General features: G+C 37.6%; 1 protein-coding gene across 7 annotated transcripts; it reads left to right on the forward strand.

Annotated features, from left to right (window-relative positions):
• The first annotated feature begins 2,224 nt into the window (after nucleotides 1-2,224).
• On the forward strand, nucleotides 2,225-23,548 carry LOC127986100 (RNA-binding protein 27-like). 7 transcript variants are annotated; one of them, XM_052588316.1, is made up of 21 exons: nucleotides 2,225-2,433; nucleotides 3,031-3,149; nucleotides 3,341-3,459; nucleotides 3,874-3,953; nucleotides 5,750-5,949; nucleotides 7,088-7,393; nucleotides 8,360-8,581; nucleotides 9,265-9,441; nucleotides 10,111-10,266; nucleotides 10,344-10,485; nucleotides 10,576-10,729; nucleotides 10,882-11,085; nucleotides 11,267-11,401; nucleotides 13,488-13,613; nucleotides 13,722-13,796; nucleotides 14,322-14,489; nucleotides 14,686-14,790; nucleotides 20,760-20,957; nucleotides 21,055-21,138; nucleotides 21,240-21,350; nucleotides 21,541-23,548. In XM_052588316.1, exons 1-21 carry the CDS (start codon nucleotides 2,375-2,377, stop codon nucleotides 21,628-21,630), a joined length of 3,030 nt encoding a protein of 1,009 aa, XP_052444276.1. In that variant the 5' UTR covers nucleotides 2,225-2,374; the 3' UTR covers nucleotides 21,631-23,548. The 7 variants fall into 7 exon arrangements, with proteins under 7 accessions (XP_052444276.1, XP_052444273.1, XP_052444275.1 ...); XM_052588313.1 differs by having other exon boundaries at nucleotides 7,091-7,393; nucleotides 21,240-21,380; XM_052588315.1 differs by having other exon boundaries at nucleotides 7,091-7,393; nucleotides 10,111-10,257; nucleotides 21,240-21,380.
• Nucleotides 23,549-25,819: the final 2,271 nt, after the last annotated feature.

Raw genomic sequence — 25,819 nt, forward strand, 5'->3', positions numbered from 1 at the left:
AATAAATAAAACAGTCAGATGTAGTGATGAGGGGTGAGGAGTCTGTGTGTGTCGTGTGGGGGGGTGTTGGTGGGTGTCAGAGGGAAAAAGCTGTTGCTGGATCTGCTGGTCCTTGTCCGGAGGCTCCTGAAGTGCCTCCCGGAGGGCAGGAGGTTTAACAGTCTAAGTTCAGGGTGCTGCGAGCTTGACGTAGACAGTGTTTCCTCTGGATGCCCTCAATAGCAGGAAGTGGTGTCCCTGTGATGCATTGGGCAGTTTTCATCACCCTCTGCAGTGCTTTGCGGTCAGCCACTGAGCAGTTTCCATACCAGACTGTGATGCAACTGGTCAGGATGATCTCAATCGCACACCGGCAGATGTTCACCAGGATGGCTGAAGACAGTTGGTTCTTCTTCAGTGTCCTGAGGAAGAAGAGGCGCTGGTGAGCCTTCTTGACCAGGCTGGAGGTTTTTGTGATCCAGGACAGTTTCTCAGAGATGGTGGTTCCCAGGAACTTGAAGCTGGAGACACGTTCAACAACCATCTTGTTAATGTGGATGGGGTCATGCGTGCTTACATTCTTCTTCCTGAAGTCCACAATTAGCTCCTTTGTCTTACTGGTGTTAAGGAGCAGGTTATTGTCAGCGCACCATGTGGCCAGGTGCTGTACCTCTTCACTGTAGGCAGTCTCATCGTTGTCTCTGATGAGGCCAATCACCGTAGTGTTGTCTGCAAACTTAATGATGGAGTTGGATCCATGCACAGGCTTGCAGTCGTGGGTGTAAAGGGAGTTAAGGAGTGGGCTCAGCCCACAGCCCTGTGGTATGCCAGTGTTAAGTGTGATGGTGGTGGAGTGGGTGTGGCCTGACCTAACATGCTGAGGCCTGTTGGTCAGAAAGTACATAATCCAGTTGTAGAGGGAGGTGTTAATGTCCAGGTCTCCAAGTTTGTGATCAGCTTGGAGGAAATGACGGTGTTAAATCCTGAACTGAAGTCAAAAAACAACATCCTGACATACGTGTTGTTATTGTCCAAGTGTAGTGCAGAGTACAGCACTGTGCATACTGCATCCTCTGTGCTCCTATTTCTACGGTAGGTAAATTGGTGTGGGTCCAGTTTGGCTGGGAGGCAGTTCTTGAGGTGTGCTAGGACCAGTTGCTCAAAGCACTTCATAATAATGGGTGTGAGTGCTACGGGGCAAAAGTCATTCAGGCACATTGAGGAGGAGTGTTTCGGTACTGGCACAATGGATGTGGACTTAAAACATGTTGCACAGTTGCTTGGATGAGGGACATGTTGAAAATGTCTGTGAAGACCCCTGCAAGTTGCTCAGCACATGCCCTAAGCACATGTCCAGGAATGCCATCTGGGCCAGCAGCCTTGAGTGCGTTGATCCGGCTCAATGCAGTGTGGACATCTGTGGAGGTGAGTTTGAGGGGTTGGTTGTCTGCTGAGTGTGTTATCTTGGTGGCCGTCTCCTTGCTGTTGCTGTTGAAGCGAGCATAAAAGTAATTTAGCTCGTTTAGGAAGGAGACGTCTGTGACTGTTGGAGTTCAGTTGCTTGACTTGTAGTCACTGATGATCTGGATGCCCTGCCACATGCGTCGGGGGTCAGAGTTGGAAAAGTGTTCCTCTACCTTCAGCTTGTAGAAGTACTTGGCCTTTTTGATGCCTCTTTTCAGGTTAGCCCTGGATTTACTGTAGGCCTGAGAGTCATCTGACCTGAAGGCAGTGTTGCAGGCTTTCAGCAGAAGTCGCACCTCCTTGTTCATCCATGGCTTCTGATTAGGGTATGTTGTTATCTGTTTTTTTTCTGTTGTAACACTGTCAGTGGTGGTGTTGTGTTGATGTAATTCAGTACAGAGGAGGTATAGATGTCAATGTCCGTGTGAGAGCCACAGGCAGCCTGAGAAGCAAACATACTCCAGTCAGTGTGTTGAAACCTGTCCTGAAGTAAAGAGTTTGCTCCAGAGAGGGGTAAACATGATCCAAAGTCTCCTCTGGTGTGGCAGGAAACATGCTGATGGAATTTGGGGAGCACTGTCTTTAATTTGCAGTGATTAAAATTATAGAAGTCATAGCATAACTACAATCAAAATGCCACAGTAATAATAAACATTTTGTAATTTAAATGTAATTGGCTATATTGTTGTTATTGGTGTATTATTATTATTATTATTATTATTATTATTATTTTCAGATATGAGTAATAGCAAGTTGAAGCAGCTCTGTGATTGGCTGCTGTCGTTGCGTTGTGACGTTGCTCAGAAGCTCCAGCAGCTCGAGACGTGCTAGTGACTACACAGAAGGCCCAGAGCGTGTTTTTAGACGATGCTAGAAAGAGTTACGCGTAAACACCCAGCCTTTTATCAGTATTAATCAGTTGCGCGCCAGGATGATTATAGAAAATGTGGAAGCTCTGAAATCCTGGCTGGCGAAACTTCTTGAACCCATGTAAGTGATGAACAGTGACATTTGAAACACTGAAGCTAACTGGCGGCGCTAACATGCTAACAGCTTAGCTGGATTTCAAAGCATTTAAGCGCGCAGCGAATAGTTATCGTTTCCTTCGATTTGGTGTTTAACGACAGTTAATTTTTTGTTGTGTTCATACATAAGGTCATAACGTTTAGAATTCTAACACGACTTCCAGTTAGAAACAATGTAGCTGGAAGCTAAGCTAATAGGGTCTGCTTGGCTAAGTGGGGGTGGTCATCAAAACCGTCTGAGAGTTTTCATAGACTGGGCCAAAACCGGATCAGGGCACAAGCTATTTTAGTTTTAAAGCCTTAGAATGTGTGGTCAGCAGGCAGACCGTTTATTTTTGACCTCAGTAGTGTGTTTGGTGGTTGTTTCACTAGCTGACAACTTGTCATGTGCTTGATTTCTGTGCATCCTAGCAGACCTCTTGGAAAAGCTACTAGTAAACAACACTTATGTTGTGGTTGTTTTAGAAGACCTGCATGGATACACTTGACTTGAGTTAGCCAGGAGACTTCTTGTCTCTTGCATGTGTGTATTTACATGAAATTAACCAGAGATGTTTTACAGATGTGAAGCTGACCCGTCTGCACTGGCAAACTACGTTGTGGCGTTAGTGAAGAAGGACAAACCAGAGAAAGAGCTCAGAGCATTGTGTGCGGATCAGCTGGACGTCTTCCTTCAGAAAGGTATCGGTAAAATTCCTTACACAACTGTTTATTTTTAAATGTAGAAACTTGTGAGTAGCTATGCAGATAAGTATCTAATTATTAGTGAATTCAGGCCCTTTGTTTTTAATCTTGAATATGAATGATTTAAAAAGATTATCATACGCTTTGGGTGTTTGCTGAATTGATTCATTGTTCTCTTCCTTTCACAGAGACTACAGGGTTTGTCGATAAACTCTTTGAATGTCTAACCACCAAAAATTATTTGGGAAATCCAGCTGCTAAAGAAGAGAGTAAAATCCCAGTGCAGAAGCTTGAGGAGAAGGAAGAGGTGATATAAAATCACAGCATAAGATATTTCTTGTTGTTTATAATCTTGGAAATGTAAACCGTTTTATTCCACAGCTCTGTATATAAAGTTGGGTACATAAGTGTATTCAGATTATACTGTATGATCGCATAAAGTGATATATACTATATAGCAACTGCTTGATAGTTTATATCATTGAAAAATTTAAACTTTATTATCGCCCAGCACTGATCGGCTAGATGCAACTACAAGGCATGATGATTTTAAGACATTATGAACATAAGCATCATGATTTTCTGTAAAATCAATGTTTATTGTTAAGGGCGCATAAAAATAAAATTGACTAGTGGTGCATTACACTCCTCAATAGTCATGACAGATTTCTAGTGTTAATAAATAAACTGTTGTAATTAACACATTTACATTTGTTCTCAGACTAGTCATGTTGAAGACGATAGGGATAACAGAAGAAGAAGAAGTCCATTAAGGAATCGTTCTGACTTCAATGAATCAAGGTTGGTCTTCAAAAGTGCTTCTTTTCCTTCTGATTGTGATGGGTCTTGGGTGAATATATATATATATATATAAGGTTATAGTTATTCTTCAGTTTCATATGTTCCTTTAGAAATCATTTGAATGTGATGATTTGCTGCTCAAGAAACATTTCTTATTATCAGTGTTGAAAAGAGCTGCACTTAAGATTCTTCTGGAAACCATGACACATATATAGATTTTTTTCAAGATTCTTTGATGAATAGAAAGTTGAGAATAGCAATATTTAAGAGAAATTGTTCACCGTCATCTTTGAGTTTAATCAATATATGTATCCTTGCTCATTGAAAGAATTAATTTCTTCTCCAAAAAAAATAACTGCTTTTGAGTCCAAACATGGTACCTCAGATTATTCCATGGAACTTTCATGATATGTGTTCAAAACCCTTTCACACTGGACGTGTGGCAGTTAGAGTTGTTCCGATTCCGATACTAGTATCGGAAATATCTCCGATACCACAACAAATTCTGGCATCGGCATCGGCGAGTACATGAACCCATATACCGATCCGATACCATTTTCTTAAAAAATACCTAGTTATGACCGCAAGCTTTGCCTAACCGCTGCACGGTTCTTCTTCGCTGCTCAAAATGCATTGAAAACACAGGAAGTTGTGCTGTGTTGCCACAAGCAACCCCTGTTTAGAGCAGCGAAGAAGAAATGAAAACGCGTTAGCAGCCCTGATCTATATATGACTGGATCACTCATCACATTCTAAACTGCCAAAAGACAGTGAAGCCGCTACTATATTATAGATCAGTGGTTAGCAGTATGTCTCTGTAGTACCGGTAGTTACAGACTCTCAAGTATATTCAGTACCGGCAGCTGCGTTCAGTCGCTTCCGTGTAAGTCAAAGCGCAGGGCTCCAGACAGTAGCCGAATATATACTAGTGTCTGTGAATATTAAACTGCAAAATACTATTTAAATATTACTCCCGCAAAATCTACATCTCTGTGGGTGACTGGCACAGATGCGCGAGAGCTCGCTGTTTTGTAGTCTCTGCTGTGTGTCATGAGGACACGAACGCATAAACCGTCACTTCATGAGAATTTACCGTTTCATTTGAGAATACTGTCATATCATAAACACAGACACTCAAAGATCTTCATGGCAGCCCATTAAAATAAATGTTTGGTTTACATGAGTAAATTGACAATATATAAAGCTACTGTTGTAGCCTACAGTAATAATAATACGTCTCTATAATAATAATAATTATGCCTAGATGGTTGCTTGTTTTTTACTTGTTTTGTTGTAAAGAGATTATCTGATTAATAGATCTTTTTTTATATTCCTAGACTTATTTGTTGCAGTTTTTTTATACAGTTATATTGTAAAACTTAAATACCTTTTTTAGTTTGCGGTGTTAGATTTTTGGCTGCATTTGAAGTTCTTTTTTGCATATGAAAATAAATAATACTGTCAAATTCATGTTAGATAATAAAAATACTGTAATAAATACAGTAGTTCACCATGTATTTGTTCATGTTTTATTGAGGGATCTGTCTGAAGCACACCATAAAAAGAATTCTAGCAATTTACACAGGGCTAGTAGTATATACAGCTGTATATACAGATACACACCCAGGTATCGGATCAGTACTCGGTATCGGCCGATACCCTGAGCCCAGGTATCGGAATCGGTATCGGGAAGAGAAAAAGGGTATCGGAACATCTCTAGTGGCAGTCAAATCTGTCCACTATATATCAATCAGACTCATATCAGTAACACGCAGTGTCTGTATGTCTGAACTCAGGACTAGAGATGACCGCAGGAGAGACGACCGTAAGCGGCGGGAACCGGACCGTCATGGAAAGAGCGGAGGAGAATCATATCGAGACCGACATGAGCGGCGAGGAGGAAGCTCACGGGGGAGGAGCTACAGTCGAAGCAGGAGTCGGAGCCGCAGTGGCAGCCGTGGAAAGAGCCGAGAAAGAGAGCACAATCAGAGGAGAGGTGAGGACCGGCCCAGATCACTTCTGTCACCTTACATTTACCTAAACTTAAGTTAATTTGTGTGCAACAGAGTGCTTAGCAATGTATTTAATTGAAATGGGTAATTGTTCCATAATATGATTCAAATTTTTTGGCCAGAGCTATTATTTAATTTTTTAACACATGACTAAATGAAGTTCAAACATGGAAGAACTAGGGGTGTGCGCTATTGACAAAAATATATCTCAATATTTTCTGATGATATTTTACTGAGTGTGTTATTGTGTTGGTATCTTAATAACTACCGCATTTGGGCTGTTACCAAGCAAATGAAATCAGTACCAGTAAGATTAATCCTTGCAATGGGGAGGAATCAGAAGCTGTGTCTGAAGTGGCATTTAGATGTTTTTACACACTGCTTAATGCACAACATGATCGCTTAACCTGTGATTACAAATGCATAAATAGTTTTGATAAAATAAACATAAAATGTTAAATGAAATTCAAAATTATTGAAAGAACAAAAAATAAACTTTTAAATGTGAAATTGAAATGTTTTTTTCTCTCTCACTGCACAGTTGTAAGTCTCTTAATTAGCAACCTGTTTTTTAAACTGTTGTAAAAAAATCAATATTACTTTTGTAATCATAGTCATTTTTGGAGAAAAAAAAACAGTACTCTTTGTGCAATATTCATTAACTATATGAATTATATAGATATACATTTTCTGTCCCCATATCTTGAATTTTGTGATCAATCTAAAGGCATTTTATTAAACTGGGTCATGCATTGATTGTGATGTGCACTCGCACGAGTTTAACTTCACGTAGCATAATGTTTTCCTGCACTGTAAGGGTGTTTTGAATGGTTTTACCAAGATACTCGAATGTCAAATCACACATTGTTAAACCCCTAGTAAGAACTTAAATATGCATCTTTTATAATAAAGTAAGCATAATTTAGAATTTTGTTTTTATTTGGTATAAAAATATCAGGGTGGTGAAGAAAATTTGAGCAATTTTTGAGGGGGAATATAGAGATGTTTTTTTCTTTTTTTTTTTTTTTATAAATGCTTTTTAGAAATGTGTTTGTGTGTCTTATTTTTTTAAACTTTCTTTGCAAACAAATAAGTCTCTATTTGAAATGTGTTTTATTTTAGCAGAGCACAGATCCAAATTTGAGCAGGAGCGGAAGGACACAGAGCCTTACGTCCCATCCTCTGGCCACATGGGTAACCCACACCACCAGCAGACCCATCCGCCCCCCCTGCTCCCTCTGCCCCCTCCTCAGCACCAGTTCCCCTCCTCGGGGAGCCCCGCCGTCCCCAACGCCGTAACCGTGGTAGCACCGGCTCACCTGCCCGACAGCACTACAGAGAGCTGGTCCACATACTTCACCAACCACACAGACATCAAGAGCTTCAACAAGAGCAGCACGCTCAAACACCGCTGCAGAGACTACGACGGTAAGACACTGTTCACTCTGACACTTGTTTGGTGGGAATATGGTGCTGGAGTGAATTTGACCACACTTTTCTAATCTTTTCTAATGTTGTTAAAGCTATTGGTAACCGAAATAAAGCTTAAATAGATTATGAATTTTTCATGAAAATCTTTAATGAAAATTAGAATGGAAATTAGTTTAAGTACTAAAATTACTATAATGAGAACTGAAATAAAACAAAATCTGTATAGAAAAAGTTTAAAAAAAAAAGTGTAAAATTAAATATAATTCATAAAATTAAATGTAATTTACTAGAATTGCAGCGATTTATTTTTTTGGTGAACTCAGCAGAACACTCTGGTGTTCTAGAATAACCACAGGGGTAGTTCATCACATTAAACATGTTCCATTAATCTTTGACAACCAGAATATCTACACTTTTTTTTTTTTGCTTTGTTAAAATAGTTACTGTTCAAAATGAAGACAAAATGCTCTTTTTAGCATGTTAAACCTAACAAACAATTTGTGAAAAAACCTTTTCAATGTGAATTAGTTTGATATTTTCAGAATTAAGGTCCAAATACATTTTGGAACCACTGATTTGATATCTGAAATCTAAGTCCAGTGATGTAGAAGACATCAGAAACACTGATGTGTCTTGATGCTCTCGAAGGACACATTAACTCTTCGGGGTGTCTGTTTCTAAAGCATCACTAATGACTATGGTGCAGCAGTCTCACTGCATGGCCTTCTGGGAGCGGTGTTAAACCGGCAGTGTTTATATTTACTACCCTGTCTTTCTGGAGCGAGGGTATTTCTCACACTGCTGACAGTAGCAGGAGAGTTTCCACAGGTTCGCTCCATTAGCCCTGATCTCAATAAACAAGCTGTGATTTGGCACTTGATTTGACCAGCTGTCTCTTTCAACAAGCACACATAATGTTTTTATATAACGATTCTGATTTGTGTGTTTTCTTTTTGTTGACAGAGAAAGGATTTTGCATACGAGGCGATCTCTGTCCTTTTGACCACGGTAATGACCCTCTGATCGTGGATGACGTCACACTTCCTAGCATGATCCCGTTTCCACCCCCACCAGGCCTGCCCCGGATGCCCATGCCGCCAATGACCGAGCCTCCTCCTCGCATGCCCATGCCGCTGCGCCCTCCCCACGGACAGCCTCCGCCTCCGGGCATCTACCCCATGCCTGGTGAGTGTCGCTTTGATTTCAGCATGCTAGACTAGTTTTTTCCTCAGTTAAGTTAAAAAAAAAAAAATTAAATAATTGTATAGTCTTTGCTTATTTGTTTTATTTATCATTGTCAATTTAGCAAGTTTTATTACATCATACAGTTTTTAATTGATTTAAAAATCTTGAAAAAATAAATGTAGTGCAATTCATCGTTTGTTTTTTTTGTTCTGTTTTTTTACATTTTTGATTAATCGGTAGATATTCAAATCTTACACTATGCATCGCAGTATTTTCCAGAAAATAAGTTGCAGTGTTCCGTTACAAAACAGGAATGAAAAATAAGTGTAAACTGTAAAACAAACATAAATTAGAGTGGCTTTCATTATATGCAACATTTATCATAAACCCCAAGCCTAAACAAATGTATTTAAAGTGGAAATATATATTATACATACTACCTATATGTGGGAAATGCACTTTAGATGTTTTGCATTTTTGACATGAATTGCATTGTACAAGGCGCTCTGGAATTTAAGCTGCAACATGTTTCAGATTATAAAAAAAAAACTGAATGCTAATAAAGTAAATGCATTTGTTAATTGTTCAAATGTATCAAAGTCTTGGACTCTAAATCTCGAGTGTGACTTTATATTATCAGCACGTCCTAAGGTGTAGTTCAGTCTGCTCTTGTCTTGTTTTAGGGCCTCCTCTAATCCCAGCTCCTGGGATAGATACTCCACCCCACTCCAGAACCAGCAGAACCTCTTCCCCTTTGGCCCTGCCTGGAGTGGGACCCCCTCCTCCTCCACCACCACCACCTCCTTCCTCTTCTTCCTCCTCTTCTGCCTCTCTCCACCCTCAGTACACTCTCTCTGAATGTAAGCCACTGCGCTTCTCTGTTCTCAGCTTGAGCAGTGGTGCTTCTAGAGCTTACTGTTAGAAGTGGGTTTTAAAGGGGTCATCTCATTTAGGAAGAAAACGTCTGGTTTTGATGCACTGGACAGATACTCCAGTTACTCTGTTTTTTCCCATCCATCTGTATTTTTGTTTAATTTTTATTATTTTAAGTGGACTTCACAGAAGGAAGTATGACCCCTTTAAAGAAAAATAAGCCTCTTTTCTGTCGGTGGTGGTCCTGGTCTTATATTTTTTCCTCAAGGCTGCAGTAACAGATTCTGACCATGTAGTTGTGCTGTTGTTGCATTTTACCTCTTGCATCTTTTTGAGCTTTTTCCTCTGTTACTTAAAGGGATAGTTCACCCTCAGTTGCTGGTCTCCATTGACTTAACATAGTGTTTATTTTTTTATTATTTTTTTCATACTATCAGGTCAGTAGGGAGCAGCAACTGAAGGTGAACTGCTCTTTTAAAATTGAAAAACAATTTTAAATAATGAAAATTGAGACCGTGCTTACAAACACCTAAGGTCTTTTTTAAATTGAATAAAGGGAAATAAGCTTCATCTTTTGTTAGCAGTGTCTATTATTATATATATTTTCCCCTGCATGCAGTGCATATGTTTTAACATGCACGTCTTGTCTCATACAGACAACTATGACCCTGAGGCCTATAACCCAGAGTCTCCAGGACTGACCGGGCCAGGCAGAGCTCAATACCGCCATTTCATCCCCCGCATCCAGACGCAGAGACCCAATCTCATCGGCCTCACCGCTGGTGACGGGCAAAACTCCCGAGGTATCAGATGTGTGTACTTCATTAAAGTTTTAAACTCGTTCGTTTTGGTAACATGTAACTGAACTTTGGTTTATTCATGTTTTTAGCGGCTAACATCGTAATCCAGACAGAGCCAGCCGTCACGAGTGTGTCGAGTGGCGATGTGAGGTACAGCTCTGAGCAGGAGAACAGGAAGAGATGCCTACCATCTACAGACGGACCACAGGCCAAAAAACCCTGGATGGAAAAGTGAGTGATGAGTGAGCTGAGATCTGTATCCTCAGACACGGATTCTGATGTAAACTCATGTGGTGTGACGGGGTCTTTTCTGTTTTACAGACAAAATTTCAATAACCAGCATAAACCCACCTTCCCGAAAAAGAACCATTATGTAAACACCAAACTAGAGGTCCGCAAAATCCCCCGGGAGCTCAACAACATCACCAAACTCAATGAGCACTTCAGCAAGTTTGGAACGATAGTCAACATCCAGGTACACATCCTATATAGATTCACTTGGATATCAACTACATGCTTTCTCAAAAAGATTGCTTTTTAGATTGATTTATGTCATCGTGGTCATCTAATGCTTTTGTTACACTTTGTTCAGAAGTAAAACTGCGTCCTGTCCTGTGATTTCTACAGGTGGTGTTTGGGGGTGACCCTGAGGCGGCATTGATCCAGTACACAGCTAATGATGAGGCTCGGAGGGCCATCTCCAGCACCGAAGCTGTTCTGAATAACCGCTTCATCAGAGTGTACTGGCATCGAGAGACCACATCGAACACACAGGAACAGGGACCCAGTCAGAGCACAAACCCTGGACAACAACATCCCACAACACACAAGGTCTGGCACAAGTGTCTGAGTAAAGGCTGTTCCTACATTTCATTGTGTTCTAATATTTGGGAAACAGACTCTTTACTGGCTAACCCTCATTGAAACATTTGTGTTAACGATTAAGTTTCACAGATGGGAGCTTGTTTGCCATTTGTCTACATTCCTTGACTGAAATAAATTTTGTTTACAGGTCATTAATAAGCAGCACCCAGCAGGATCGTACGTGCTGAACAATAAAACCTTCCCTAAACAGCAGACGGCCCCGGGAGCCACGGGCACAACGGGCGGCACTGAACCGACCAGCCCCAGCCAGGAACCTTCAGTGGTAAAGAAAGCACATGAATGTTTGCACACATCTGACTGAGAGAATACATTTACATTGTCATTTAGCAGACGCTTTTATCCTAAGCAACTTACAAATGACCCCAGACATTCTCAAAAGTTCTTATCATAAAGAGCATTTTAATTTCTTGCCGAGGCTCTACTTATAGTTTTATGTGTGTATACACTATCAAAAGCAAAAGCAAATATTTTTGGCAGAAGTCTCTTATACTCACAAGGCCACATTTATTTGATCAAAAATAAAGTAAAAACAGTAATATTGTGATTTTATTTTATTACAATTTAAAATAAATTTATAATAAAAAATACTGTTATTTATATTTTATATATTTTTATATATTTATATTTTGTCTATTTGACTAATTTAAAATGCTATTTATTCCTGTGATACTAAAATTACATTTTCAGCATTATTACTTCAGTCTTCCATGTCATATGATCCTTTAGAAATCATTCTAATATGCTGATTTGCTGCTCGAGTATTAGTAACTAATACTGGTAATTCACAGTTATTAATGAGGAACCCTTTTATTTATCAGTGTTGAACTTAGTTTCTGCTATTTAGTAATTTTGTAGAAACCATGAAAACTTAGGATTATTTGATAAGAATGTTCAAAAGAAGAATATATAAGATTTCTAGAAATATTATTTCAATTTCATATGAAATATAAATCTTTTGTAACATTCTAAATGTTATAATCAAATTGTTGTGGCCTTTTTGAATCAAACTATTATTATTATTTTTAAATACATTTTTTAAATTGGTTCACAAAAGTTTAAGCATTAAAAACCTTTTTTGTTTCTCGAGAAGCAAATCAGCATGATTTCTGAAAGGGTCATGTGACACTAAACACAGGAGTAACAAAACTGAAAATTTCCATCGCAGAAATTGATTATTTTTTAATTTATATTAAAAAGCAAGTGTGTAAGAGACATCTTTAAAAACACTCATATTAACATTTTATTTATATAGAAGCCCGAACAAAAAGCTGTGAGGTGCAATAGTCAAAAATGTATTTTTTAATGCATATTTAGATAGAAAAGCGGATTAAAAAGCTGCAGAGCTTTGTAAACCTCTCAGAGTAATCATGTCATTTCCATAAGAAATATATTATTGCCAAGAAAAATTTACCAGGATTTCTATTAATGGTAACTTAGCGCTAATTTAACAGTACTGTACGTGTGAAAGGGGCTAAACTCTTCCTCTGTTTACGATGTGAATTTGAATTAACGTTGATCTGGGAAATCTGTGCATTATTTCTCTAGGTTTGTAATGTAAATCATTTATAAACCTTTGCCAACACAGGAGAAGACATAAAACTGTTTCTAAATATGCCATTTACTGTACATAGCAATTTGAAAATAAAAGTTTCTGCTTGTGGCCAAATGCGTTGGTGCCTTTCGCAGGCATTTGTTTTAATACATAATGTACTTAAGTTGCATATTATGAATATGCATATTGCATTATGTATTTTAACATTGTTGTTCAATTAAGTCATGTAATTTCTTGGTTTTCATATTTCATTTGAGCCAAATGTTATTGCCTCATAGTTAAATAATCATTACCGGTAGTTGCAGCCCTAGATTACAATATTTATTAATACAGCTGGATCGTTTTACCCTTTGCTATTAAAAGACAAATATTTAGTCTTTTTTTTTTTTTTTTTTTATAGTATTAAAATATTCTCATTCTAGAATCTGTATTTTTTCTTATCTCATGAGCAAAGTGTATTGTCACACCTCTAGTGTTGATAAGAGGTGATATAGCTCATAATTTTCCAAGTGTATGACACAGCTTCCATTCTTCAGGTCAACCCTATATTCATGAAAATAATAGCAATAACTTTGCCATAGTATCCTTTAAAATGGTCAAGCTGTCACAGTCGTTGCATGGTTCAAATTTTTTGTTGTTGTCTCGTTTTAACCTGTGTGTGTGTCTGTGTGTGTGTGTGTGTGTGTGTATATATATATATATATTATATAATATTATATTATATATATTTTTTTATATATATAAATAATGTGTTCATAATCCGTCAACACTTATTGTAATTTCTCTGTTAAACAAGGGTTTGACACCACCTTCAGGTTTAGCGAAGGGTCAGTTCTCACGCACGGTGTTGAAAACCGCATCAAAATCTTTGGGAAAAACGGCCAAAGTACTGGAAGCTCAGGAGGTTTTGAAAAAGAAGCAGGTGAGTATTTCCTTTCTCCTTCTGTCCTCTGTAAACCAATAGCAGTGGTGATAGTCTGGATTTTACTTATGAGTGAGCTTATGTGACCTCTGACCTTCTGTCCTTCAGGAGGCGCTGAAACTGCAGCAAGACATGAGGAAGAAGAAACAAGAAATGCTTGAAAAACAGATCGAATGTCAGAAGGTAGGAAGATATAACAAAACATTTGTTGATATACAAAAAGCTGAAATCTTGGATGAATCTACACATTTATTAATGTATTTATTTAGTATTTATGACTTTAATTCCACATTTCAGAGTAATGTTGAATGTCATATGGCTGAAAGTTGTCAGTTGATCTATCTTGCGAGTGTCCAAGACATTTTTTTGACACAGCATAGAATGGAATTCATGTCAAATTAACAATGTTAATTCCTTATTATTTGTTTCTTAAAAAAAAAAAAAAAAAGGATTGTATTTAATAGGATTGAATACATAAGAAACAGATCAAGTTTTCTTTTTCAAATTTTCCCCAAAATGTATTCATTGTCAAATTATTTATTACTAATAATAAGATGATTGATTTAATAGGTGAATCAAAACTGAGGACCCTGCAATGAATGTGTTTTCCTGATTCACTTTTAGTTAAATGAATATAATACACAATAACTTCACTAGAGATTTTGTACATCCTGTTTGATGACACTAAACCTGAAACGTCTTCTGCAGGTGCTGATAAACCGCCTGGAAAAGAACAGAGGGATGAAGCCAGAGGAAAGAGCCAACATCATGAAGACACTCAAAGAACTGACAGAGAAGATCTCTCAGCTGAAGAATGAGATCAGCCCCACCTCACAAGCTACTGCCAACACCACACAAACAAAGTCAAAAACAGATGTAAGACAGCTCTTATAGAACTGCTGTTACTGCTGAAAGAAGCTTCTGATGGCTTAGCACAGATCATCGTGTCTGATATCCGAGTATAGGCAGAACTTAGAATCTGTAGTTACATAGATTGCCACCTTTGTTTTATAAGATCTTACTGAATTTAAGTCTAACCATCATTTCATCTACAATATTATTTCATCTGTAGGCACAGAAAGAGTTGCTTGACGCAGAGTTGGACTTCCATAAGAAGTTGACGTCAGGAGAAGACACCACAGATCTGAAGAGGAGGTTGGGTCAGTTGCAGGTGGAGGTAAGTGGCCACTGTGATCTGTGATATCTGAAAAGAAATTATAATTTTTGGGAAGAAAATTAAGCCTGTTATAGCACCAATAAAAAAAAGGTGTTGTACATTTATAGTTTATTATAGAACAATAGAAATAACTTTTTACTGTCTTAGTGATACGTGGTTTTACCTGTGGTTATCATGATCTACAAATGTGTGATGCTAGCTGTGGATAATTTTAATAAGATTAGAGTCTTAACTCTGTCAGTAAGAATATTTACATTTTAGCTTATAAAAATAGTTACAATGCTGGTACTGTCAACTCAAGCCACTTTCAAATCTGCAATACCATAAGAAAACACATGTATTATTAATAAATAAGATTATTAGTAAGTATTCATTTTTTCAAAAGCAATTAAAGCGTTTAAATGCAGTTAACTTACCGGCCGCGCCCCCACACCTGTAAATCATCTTACATTTCATACAGTTGACTTTTGACAAATATGATGCAGGGCAACCACTCCATAACTGCATTTATGCCCTGAAATTCAAGATATTGGTGCAGAAATGCCCCTGAATGTGTTTTTGTCTCATATTTATATTATATAATAAACCATATCACAGGGGCAGTGAAAGCAATAGCACACGAGTGCTGTTTGTCCCGAATATCAGGAGTTCAATTGTGATTTTATGCAGCAGTTCATTTACATTTACATTTACATTTATTCATATAGCTGACGCTTTTATCCAAAGCGACTTACAGTTGCTATGTATGTCAGAGGTCACATTCGAACCCGGGTCTCACACCAAAGGCATGTGTCTTATCCACTGTGCCAACACCACCCCATTTCAAACTTTTCTTTCGTGGAACATAAAAGAAAATGTTTTGAAGACTGTTGGTAACAGAGCTGTTTTGGTTCAGTAAACAATAAGTAACAATATTGTGTTTTGCTCAGATTTGTATAGAACATATGTATCTTTTAAAGCCATAGCAGAATTGTTGTGCATCTCCAAGCAGCACAGCAGTGTTTAGTTTCTGAATGAATCCATGTTTTGAATGAATCGTGTGAATCAATGATTCCATTGTAAGTCCACAAGACCGAAAGTGCACATGAAGTGTTCCATTTGGGACAGGGCCTAAGAGAGACATTGACTTCATTACTGAATGAATCAAAAAGTTTGAGCGAATCAGAAGAAGACATTTACTACCATCTGCTGGCAGATTTAGTTTCTTATTTAGAGTATAATTTAATTATTAATAATAAAATTAAAGGGATAGTTCACCCCAAAAATGTTTATTCTGTCATTTACTCATTCTTATATCATTTCAAACCTTTCTTTCGTGGAACATAAAAGAACGTATTTTGAAGACTGTTGGTAACAGCTGTTTTGGTTACTAATGACTTTCATTGTATGACAAACGATACTGAGATGTTTCTCACAGGCTGTTGTTAGGCTGTTGTAGCCTTTTTGTTGAAAAAAGGAAGAAATATTTCCTTTAGAAATATTTATTTTAGAAATATTTCTAAAGCTACAATTTGTAATGTCTACTTTAGGGTTGTGCCGATAGACGATAGTATTGTGTATCGAAGATAGTCAGAGATATCGACGATAGGAGATGACACTGTCGGTAATCAAGACAATATTAGGCTCATTCTCCTATTAATGTATTAGATTATTATAATAATAATAATAAGTATTATTATTTTTATTTTCATTAGGTGGCCCATTATAATTCAGCTATCAAACTTCCCAGCTATTTCACTTCAGCACCGCATTTCATAATGCATACAAAATACATAGTTTTGGCCATTACAAAGTCTCCATCCTCAAACAGACGTACATCGTCTGCAGATATAAGGAATTTCATTGCCCTTTAATAAGTAATCTGAATGACCTGTATATGTGCACTTTTTTTTTTAAACTAGTCTTCACTAACTGAGTTTAGTGCCACAGTTATGTTAGGATGCATCTCATTCTTGTTTCTGTGCGTCGGTCTCATCATGAGTCGCGCGGTCCGGATCGCTGTATCACTGATGCATCAGTTCAGTTCAACTTTACTCCAAATATATGAACTTACCTGTTTTGAATACTTTTTATTTAACGTGTTCATTTATATCCAATATTAGTGTTAAACTGTTGGACTTTAAAATGAAATGTACTATTGATTTTCACCGTTGACTCATTTTACAGAACAATTAGACTGATAACTTCCGTGCTCAGATGCGGCAAATTTGTCACAGGACGCGCGACATGACAGTCGGTCCGACTATATATGAACTAGCTGTTTTAAATATAGTATTTTTAGATTTAACGTTAGTTTATCAGTATGTTTTAAAGTATATGTTTTTTATTATGCACGATAATATTGTGTATTGTCGATCTCACAGACTGACGAAAAATGACCATATCGCCCAACACTAGTCTAGTTGATCCATTCTAGTTTAACACAACAATAGTTTAAAATAATGTAATTTGTGATTAATTTGAGTGATTAATTGAAACTTCATGTAATTAATTAAAAATTAATCAACTTGACAGCCCTATTAATTATTGAAGATCCTCCGTGCTCTCTCTTATGAATTCCTTTATCCATTAAGCTTGTTTTATTAGATCGAGCTGGTTTGAACTCGAGAAACCTAAAAAAAAAAAAGACAAGAAAAGAAAGGTTTTATGCCACATACTTTTTTGTAGTTTTTAGAAAACATAAATTATAAAAACATGATATAATTTATACATATTTCTCATCATGAAAATAGACACAGAAGCTGGAATGGAACAACAATTATTAATTATTTCTTGGTGCTGAAGAGCATGCCTCTCAAATGATAGCCCAGTAGTTGCTATACCATACTTTGTCGTACCCTTTTTTTTTTTTCTCCTCTTCTTTCAGCTTTTTTACCCCCACTAAACAAAAGAGACAGATAGCTGGTTAAATTAGCTGGTGTGAAATATGTATGTCATTACACTTCATCTCCTACACATTTAACTCTGGTCACTTCCCAAACCCCAAGGACCCATCCCTAAACAACACACATCCCTCTCCACACACCGATGCTTCTCATTCCATTAAAGTTTGATTGGCTTCCATGTAAGAAATGAGCCACAGATCGAGGGGAAGACAATTAATGGAAGAGAGCGAATGGAAGAAACTGCACTAGCTGAGTAACCGTTCAGTCAGGGTATGAAAGAGAAATGACCAACATTTGGTGTGGCTTTTGTCACTCCGTGGCTTATCATTTTTTATTTGCAGTTAGAGTAAAGGTTAGGCAAGTTTCAAAGTCTAGTACTTTTTGGAAGTTTAGAAGCTCTCACTACACCATTCCCATACTTCCCTAGCTTTGTTTACCTTGTACTTTAAAAATGTGAACAATAGAAATAATATAAAATAAGAAGGTGTGTATGGACTTAAAAAGTCTCAGTTCACCCTTTTACAAAAAAGATGAAGCAGACATTCTTAAACCCTTGAAGTCATGGCATTAAATTTAGTAAAGATAGTCGCATGTGCGATGTAGGCTGTCATAGTTGATCCGTTATTCATTGACCGTACTGCCCAGCTGCTGCCCGGCCCTTGACAAATGTGATTCGTGGATTAATTGCACAGCTTAACCATCATAGAGTGAAAGTTTAACATTTGAATGTGTTTTTAAGTCCCATCTTCAAACAACACGAGCGCTGTCTTGCTCTCTCTCCCTCGTGCATATTAATCAAAATCAATTGACAATGATGTCGGGAAAAAAAACAATGCAGTGATGAAATGTTTTCTGTGTTGTCAAATCTTGTGCGATATCCTAAACTGCAGAGATAATTACACAGTGCGTGCCGTACACTAATGATTCCTTAGAACTGATTCAGTTTAATGAATGGTTTAAACAAATGACTTGTCCAGCACTGAACTCAGGGGGCGTCTGAATTGGTGTATAAAAAAATCTGTAACACTTTACAACAACGTTCTATTTATTAAACTATTTAACTACATTATTTAACATTGTAATAATAAAGTCTCCATAATCATCGGGAAGAAGGAGGCGGGAACCGGCCGACAATCAGATAACATTTTAATAATTCAAAATAAACACAAAACAGCGCATCAGCCCCTCACCGACGATTGATGCGCACCAATAAAAACCAAAACATAAAATAAAGCCCAAACCTGGTCCTCTCTCGTTCTTCAGTCGTCGCTCCAGTTTTATATTCTTCCATCTCCTCTGTGGGACTCGAGACCGGTGGTGGGTGGCAGGTGTCGCTGATTTCCCAATCACTCCACCGGCCTCGCTCGTTCCCACATCCCTCGGCCCCGCCCCACTAGTCACATACCCCCATCGCCCCTCGCAGGCCACAATGGGGAGGGGGGGGGTACGCCCGAGACTGTGTACTACTCAAACACCCCCCTCCCCCCACTCCCTCCAGGGGGGGGGACCGCTCACGGGGACCTGCGAAACCTGGGGGTAGGACAGACGAGGCGAGAGGAAAGGAGATGGAAGGAGGAGCGACAGAGACGAGAGAGGGGAGAGAGAGAAAAATAAATAAAAACCTCCGTTTCCCAGACGCACTGCTGCTCGGCCCTCCACCAGCTGGGCGATCTCTTCCGCGGTGCCTGGCGGTGGCACTGGACGGCCCTCGGCGGACGGCACGACACCCCTCCGGCCCCCTGGCGAACGGCGCCGACTTCTCTGCTCCCTCACGGACGGCAGCCGCCCCTCCAAATCGCAGGCGGCCGGCAGCGAGCTCGCATGTCCCCGGCAACTCACTCCAGCCAAACCAACCGCAAAAATATAGTAATAAAAGTATTGCTCATGGTAAATTCATGTTAGTTAATATGTTAACCATTCAAACCATATCCTAAAGTTACAAACAAATAATTTACTCTAATTTAAATAATAGTCTGATGCTTAAATCATCTAATATGAGAATGTAAGTGTGCTCACCCCATTTTTGTTTGTAAGAAAAAATTAATTGGATTTCATATCGCAATATATATCGCAGAAAAATAAAATATCGCAATTTAATTTTTTTCCAATATCATGCAGCCCTACTTTCTATTGTCTCTAACCAGTCTGCCCATTCTCCTCTGACATCAACAAGCATTTTCATCCACACAAAATCCACACACTGGATATTTTCTCTGTTTCTGACAATTCTCTGTAAACCCTAGAGATGGTTGTGTGTGAAAATTCTTCTGAAATACTCAGACCAGCCTGTCTGGCACAAACAACCACTCCACGTTCAAAGTCACTTAAATCCCCTTTCTTCCCACATTCTGATACTCTGTTTGAATTTAAAGTTATAACCACATCTAGATGCCTAAATGCATTGAGTTGTTGCCATGTGATTGGCTGAATAATAATTTGTATTACCAAGCAATTGTACAGGTGTACCTAATAAAGTGGCCAGTAAATGTATATTGTCCTCACTATATTTGTCTTGTTTTCCAATACAAATATCTGAATACCCCTAAATCAAGAATCATTTAATTGAGATGTAAAAGGACGAAATATTGCTTCCCAAGAAATTTTATAAAATAAAGTGAGTTTTGGCTTAAAACAAGAATTATCTGTCAATGGGGCATGAAAACTTGTTTTTCCTTTGAATTTGATTTGAAGTTGATTTTTCTGAATACATTGGCAGATATTTGTTCTGTATGTAATCAGACTTGCTTCATACTGATTTTGGTATAAAAAAAAAACTGATTTGAGTATATGTATCTTGATTTTTTTTTTTTAATCTTGAGATATTTAAATTGGAAAACTGTATAAACTGAAGGACTGTTTGATGAGACTATACAGTAAAAATTAAAAATTTGGTGTTTAAAAGTCTTCCATCCACTTTCATAAAATCAGCTGAAACCCATGTATGCATATGAAATGTTTTACCCTGGTTCACACAGACACATATATATATATATATATATATATATATATATATATATATATATATATCGTTTTTTTGTCTTAAGTTTTGTTAACACGTCCACCCTCTGTTTTAAAATCACATAGGCAACAAGGTTGGGATTGATCTCGGCTGGGCGTGGCAAGCCACCAGCAGCACCAAGTCGAGGCCGAGGGAGGGGCAGAGGGCGGAGCCTGAGGGGGCGTGGAGGAGGCAATCACATGGTTGTAGACCACCGGCCTCGAGCCCTCACAATCATTGGCTTCACACAGGAAGAGAAGGAGGAGCTCATGCCACATTTCATGGTAAGACTTGAGTTTAGATGCAGGATTGTATCTTGATTTGTATATATTTGTATTTGTATATCACTAAATTTATGATAAACTCTAATGACTTGTATAGAAATTTGGCGAGATTGAGGAGCTTCGGGACCATGATGCTTCCAGTGTCGTGATGACCTTCAAAACGCGAAGTGAAGCAGAAAACGTACTATGGCTTTTTTATGTTTGTTTTATTTAGTTTTACATTAAAACTGTATTGTATTATGTTACTTCAATTTAACAGCACTAAATCTTTTTTTTTTTCAGGCTGCAAACCAAGGGGCTAAGTTCAAAGGTCGAATTTTACAGATCTCATGGTACAGACCCAAAACTCCATCTGTGTCCACTGAACCAGAAGAGGAAGAGTCAAAGAAAGAGGTCAGCGCTGCAGGAATTCATGTAATGACGGTAATTAGACAGCCAGATTACACCTAAAGATATTTTATTTTAAATATATAATTAGCAGTGCTATGTATTGAATGTGTAATTAAAATGTTATTACTATGTTTATACTGGATGTTTGTTTGTTTTTTCTTAAATATGTTTATATCTTTACTGACTCTTCTAGGAGCCAGTCAGCCCCTTTCTGCTTCCAGAGGAAGAGGAAGAAGATGACGATGAAGATGATGAATATGAAAGCCGCTCATGGAGGCGATGAGGAAGGGGAAACTGCACCCCTTTTTGTTCAAGAACTGTCATTTTTAGTTTCTGTTTGTGAATTCTAATTTAAGTATATTAGATTGAATAAGACAAAGAGTCTTTTAAAGACGGTTTTCAGTATTTTGAGAAGTGGAAAAAAATGAAAAGGCTAATGGCATTCTCCATATGGGAGAATATAAGAGAACGGGAGACGTCTGTGGTCACTTGCAGTGTTTCTGTCATTCTGCAATTTCTGCATTATATATCAAACTCTCACTTTTGCTGAGAGTGAATGCAAAATGTTCAATTAGGAAACATTTTGTTTCACTGTGCATGACCAGATATCAGTAACTCACAACATTTGTGACAACTGTTATAATTTTTCTTTTTACGCCTAAATTTTCGCACATTTTCCCAGTTCAATGTAAGATTAAACATGAAACTTCATCTGCACTTTGTGCCACCTTGGCCTGTGGTTGAAGTTCTCCCAAATGGACACACTCACGCATTTTTCTCATTTAAGGCATCTCTTTCCATTGTTAAGAAACCATATGCCCTAATGATGTCAGACCCTTTTACAACACTTTTGTTTAAACTATAGGCAATATATATATATCCCCAGTTGGATTATTTTTCCTCCTCCTCAAGATTAATGTGCCACTTCCTGTAAATATAGGCTCGATATGTGGAAAGATCCATGTGGCATATTTCATTTTGGTCCGTGTGTCCGACTGTTCATATTTATTTCTTGCATCTATGCGGGGTTCCAAAACCAAAAAATGCTTTGGATGAGGGTCAGAGAATATTATTATTGGTAATTGAGATAACATATGAACAGGTGTTGTGAATGTATTCCGAATTGATTTACACTTCATTTACGCCTTATATCGTCAGTGTGCAGCTGACGTTTTATGAGATTTGTATTTTTTTTTTGTGTGTGTGTGTGTATATTTTGTAAATGGTTGCAGTAGTAATGACTGTTCTCTTCATTATTTTAGCCGTTAGAATGAATGAATCACTGAACGAATCACATTCATGACTCTTAGAGGCTTATTTAAGTAACCGTGTGACTTATAAACATCATGCAATTTTTTTTTTTTTTTGTCATATTTGACACTCGGCTTGTTTAAAAATCCTGGTCCTCCAGAAATGGGTATAAAATGTACCATTTCTGTAACCTTAGATATTATCCAATAGCATGCTGGCATCTGTATGCGTGTGCTCATTTGGTAAAAAAAGAAAATATATGTACGAATGCATATATATTTTTTTAATAATCATATTTACATACTTTGCTAAAACAATTAAGATGTAAGTTTATACTTCCTTTTAAAGAAGGACCAGTGTAAAACTTTGAAACTTTATATATACTGTTGATGTGACATTTAATAGCACGTTACTATGCCATTTGAATCCAAACATTCAGTGATGTACCTGTTTGCCCTACTCTTTCCGAATGATTGTACAATATGTTCTCAATATCCACAACGTTTCAGTTTCTCAGTAACTCATAGAAAGGTCTGGCAGGTCTAATAGGAGGACTTGGGGACTATGTGTGAATTTAAAGAATAGATTTTGATCATTTGTACAACAGTTACACCACATTAGTACAGTGTCATTTAGCATAAATAGATTTTGACTTTATTACTGTTTGTAAATTGAAAAATCTATGGATGTATTTTTCAGTTCTTTGTTTGTAAAATGGATTTCTAACAGCTGCATGTTTGCTAATCAATAAAGATATTGGAATGGGGGTGAGCAAAAAAAAAATATATAAAGAAAAAAAAAGATTAAGTTCCAATTGGCCTGCAATAAAACTATTTGAAATGAACAAAAAAAAAAAGAAAAGACAGAGAAAACTCAGCTAAAAGAGAGAGACAAAGAAAAAAAATAAGAAAAAATCCATGATCCATTCCAAGAATTATTCCCCTCTGAAACAGTTGTCATGTATTTCTTTTATTTTGTGTGCACTGAGTGAATGATTATGCTACATAAAAAAAAATTCTTAAGGTGTTTGATTTCTAATCATTTATTTTAGAATCTTTTTAAGTAATTATTAATGATAATTATTTGCTAATGGGGAGAGCAGGGCTAGTTGCCAGTTAATGTGTAAATGCATAGCTTAAAGCATGTATACATGTTTTCATTACATTTATGCATTTAGCAGTCACTTTTATCCATATCAACTTACAAAAGAGGAACAATGTCAGATTTAAGAGACCACTAGATTAGGAAACCGCTAGAGGTGTGTCTTCAGTTGGAAGTGGAGTTCTACCAGAGAGGAAAGAAGGGTGAAAGTTATGGAGAGTGACATTTTGCTTCATTGAGACACTTATAGACACACTTGTACAATGACCTTAGCTGGTGGGATACAGTGGTAGTAGTGAGTTGAGGTAGGAAAGAGCTGTTCCAGTAGTAGTCCTGAAAACCAGCGTCAGAACTTTAAATTTGACATGGATACAGTTTGGCTGATTAAAGACTAGACAATAATCTGCAAAAGACTTAGTCAAGTTGGTTGGAAAGCCTTCCCATAGAGTATTACAGTAGTCCAGTATTTAAATTAGGGTTGGGGTTAGTAGTTGTAACTGTAACATTCTGACCGGAAGGGTCTGATTTTCCTGATTTATTGTTGTAGAGTGTTAACCTGCACAACTGAGACATTGTTGAGCTGTGGGTGAAAAAGCTTAGCTGGTCATCAACCACTACTCCTAGGTTGGTTGCAGTCCTGGTTGGTGTAAGTGTTATACATCCCACTTGCACAATGATGTTGTGGTCAACTGATGGGTTTGCATGGATTACAAATAGCTCTGACCTTGCCAGGCTGAGCTGCAGATGACGCTCCATCTAAGCAGAGATGTCTTAACCCTCATGTTAACTTTGGGGTTAATTTGACCCCATTCAATATTTAACGCCTGTACAGACATTATTTTTATTTTTGCTTCAGATTTAATGCATTTTCCAAATTTAATGGGGACAACTCTGTAAACAAAATTAACCTGCTGATATTTTTTCAATGTTCTGTACACATTTTGTAGTTCTTCCTTCCAGGCTCTTTTAACAGTATAAAATATAAGAAATATAAAAATTTCACACACATTTGTTTTGGTTGTTTTATTGAGGTCACTATAACACGTTATAATTATATAATGTTCATTTTAATTTTACATATTCAATATTGTATTCAAAAACTTCCCTCTGTTTTAGGGCTCTAACCTAACATAACCATATCTGAAGAAGTATACATGACATTGGACATAATTCTCATGAGAACTTTGATGTTTCCCGTGCCATGGAGGAGGGGAAAACATAATTTTTCAGTGAACTTTAATATTTCCCGTGGCGTGGGGTGGGGAGGGGAAAACCTAATTCTCATGGTTTACCAAACAAAGGGGAGGAGCAAACATTATAAAAGCATGAACAGAAGCCTACTAAACCATTTTTCTTTGTGCTCTGTGTGCTCTCTATTTTTTCCATCTCTCTCATTTGAAAATGACATTTTCTGTCAATAAGATTTTGTCACAGGTTTTTGACAGTATAAGGTATAAGTGACATAGAGGAGAATGTGTCTGAGACTGATGATAATATTTAGGACCCTGATTATGAGGCATCCTCCTCAGATGAGAATGAGACTCCTAATGTTGACCCTCCTGTTGTCTCTCAACCACCCACAAACACATAACCTTCCAAAAATGGAGAGTTATCATGTTCCCGCTCACCACCTGAATAACAGGGTAGACTTAGTGCTTCAAATGTCATCAAAATGGTTCCAGAGCCTACTAGCCCTGGAGAACCCACAGGGTCAAATTTGGCCGCTGTTAATTGCTGCTACCCAAAATGAACCAACAAAAAAACATTTGTCAAATTTAACTTCAAAAGCCCAGAGTGCCACTTCTGACCCCTGCATAGAGACACCTAGTGGATCAATATTGAACTCACAAGTGCCAGGGTGGCAGTAACAAGATGGCTGACCACATGCTGTTTTGTTGAGCTGGAAACCTACCAATACAAAATAGTCTTCTCAGCAAACCAACTGTTGGTAAAATTTTGTATTTTTTGTTAATCTATTAAGTATTAGCTTGAAGAATTCCTAGAAGTAAGTTTTATATTGTTTTCGGTTAAATTAGAGACTCTGAGCTAGTTCAAAAAATGATGGGCCAAAAATGACCCTCTGGGTGTATGGGTTAAAAAAATGTTGGGTCAAAAATGAC

This window comes from Carassius gibelio, chromosome B21 (assembly GCF_023724105.1).
Source record: "Carassius gibelio isolate Cgi1373 ecotype wild population from Czech Republic chromosome B21, carGib1.2-hapl.c, whole genome shotgun sequence".
In the NCBI taxonomy this organism is placed as follows: domain Eukaryota; kingdom Metazoa; phylum Chordata; class Actinopteri; order Cypriniformes; family Cyprinidae; genus Carassius; species Carassius gibelio.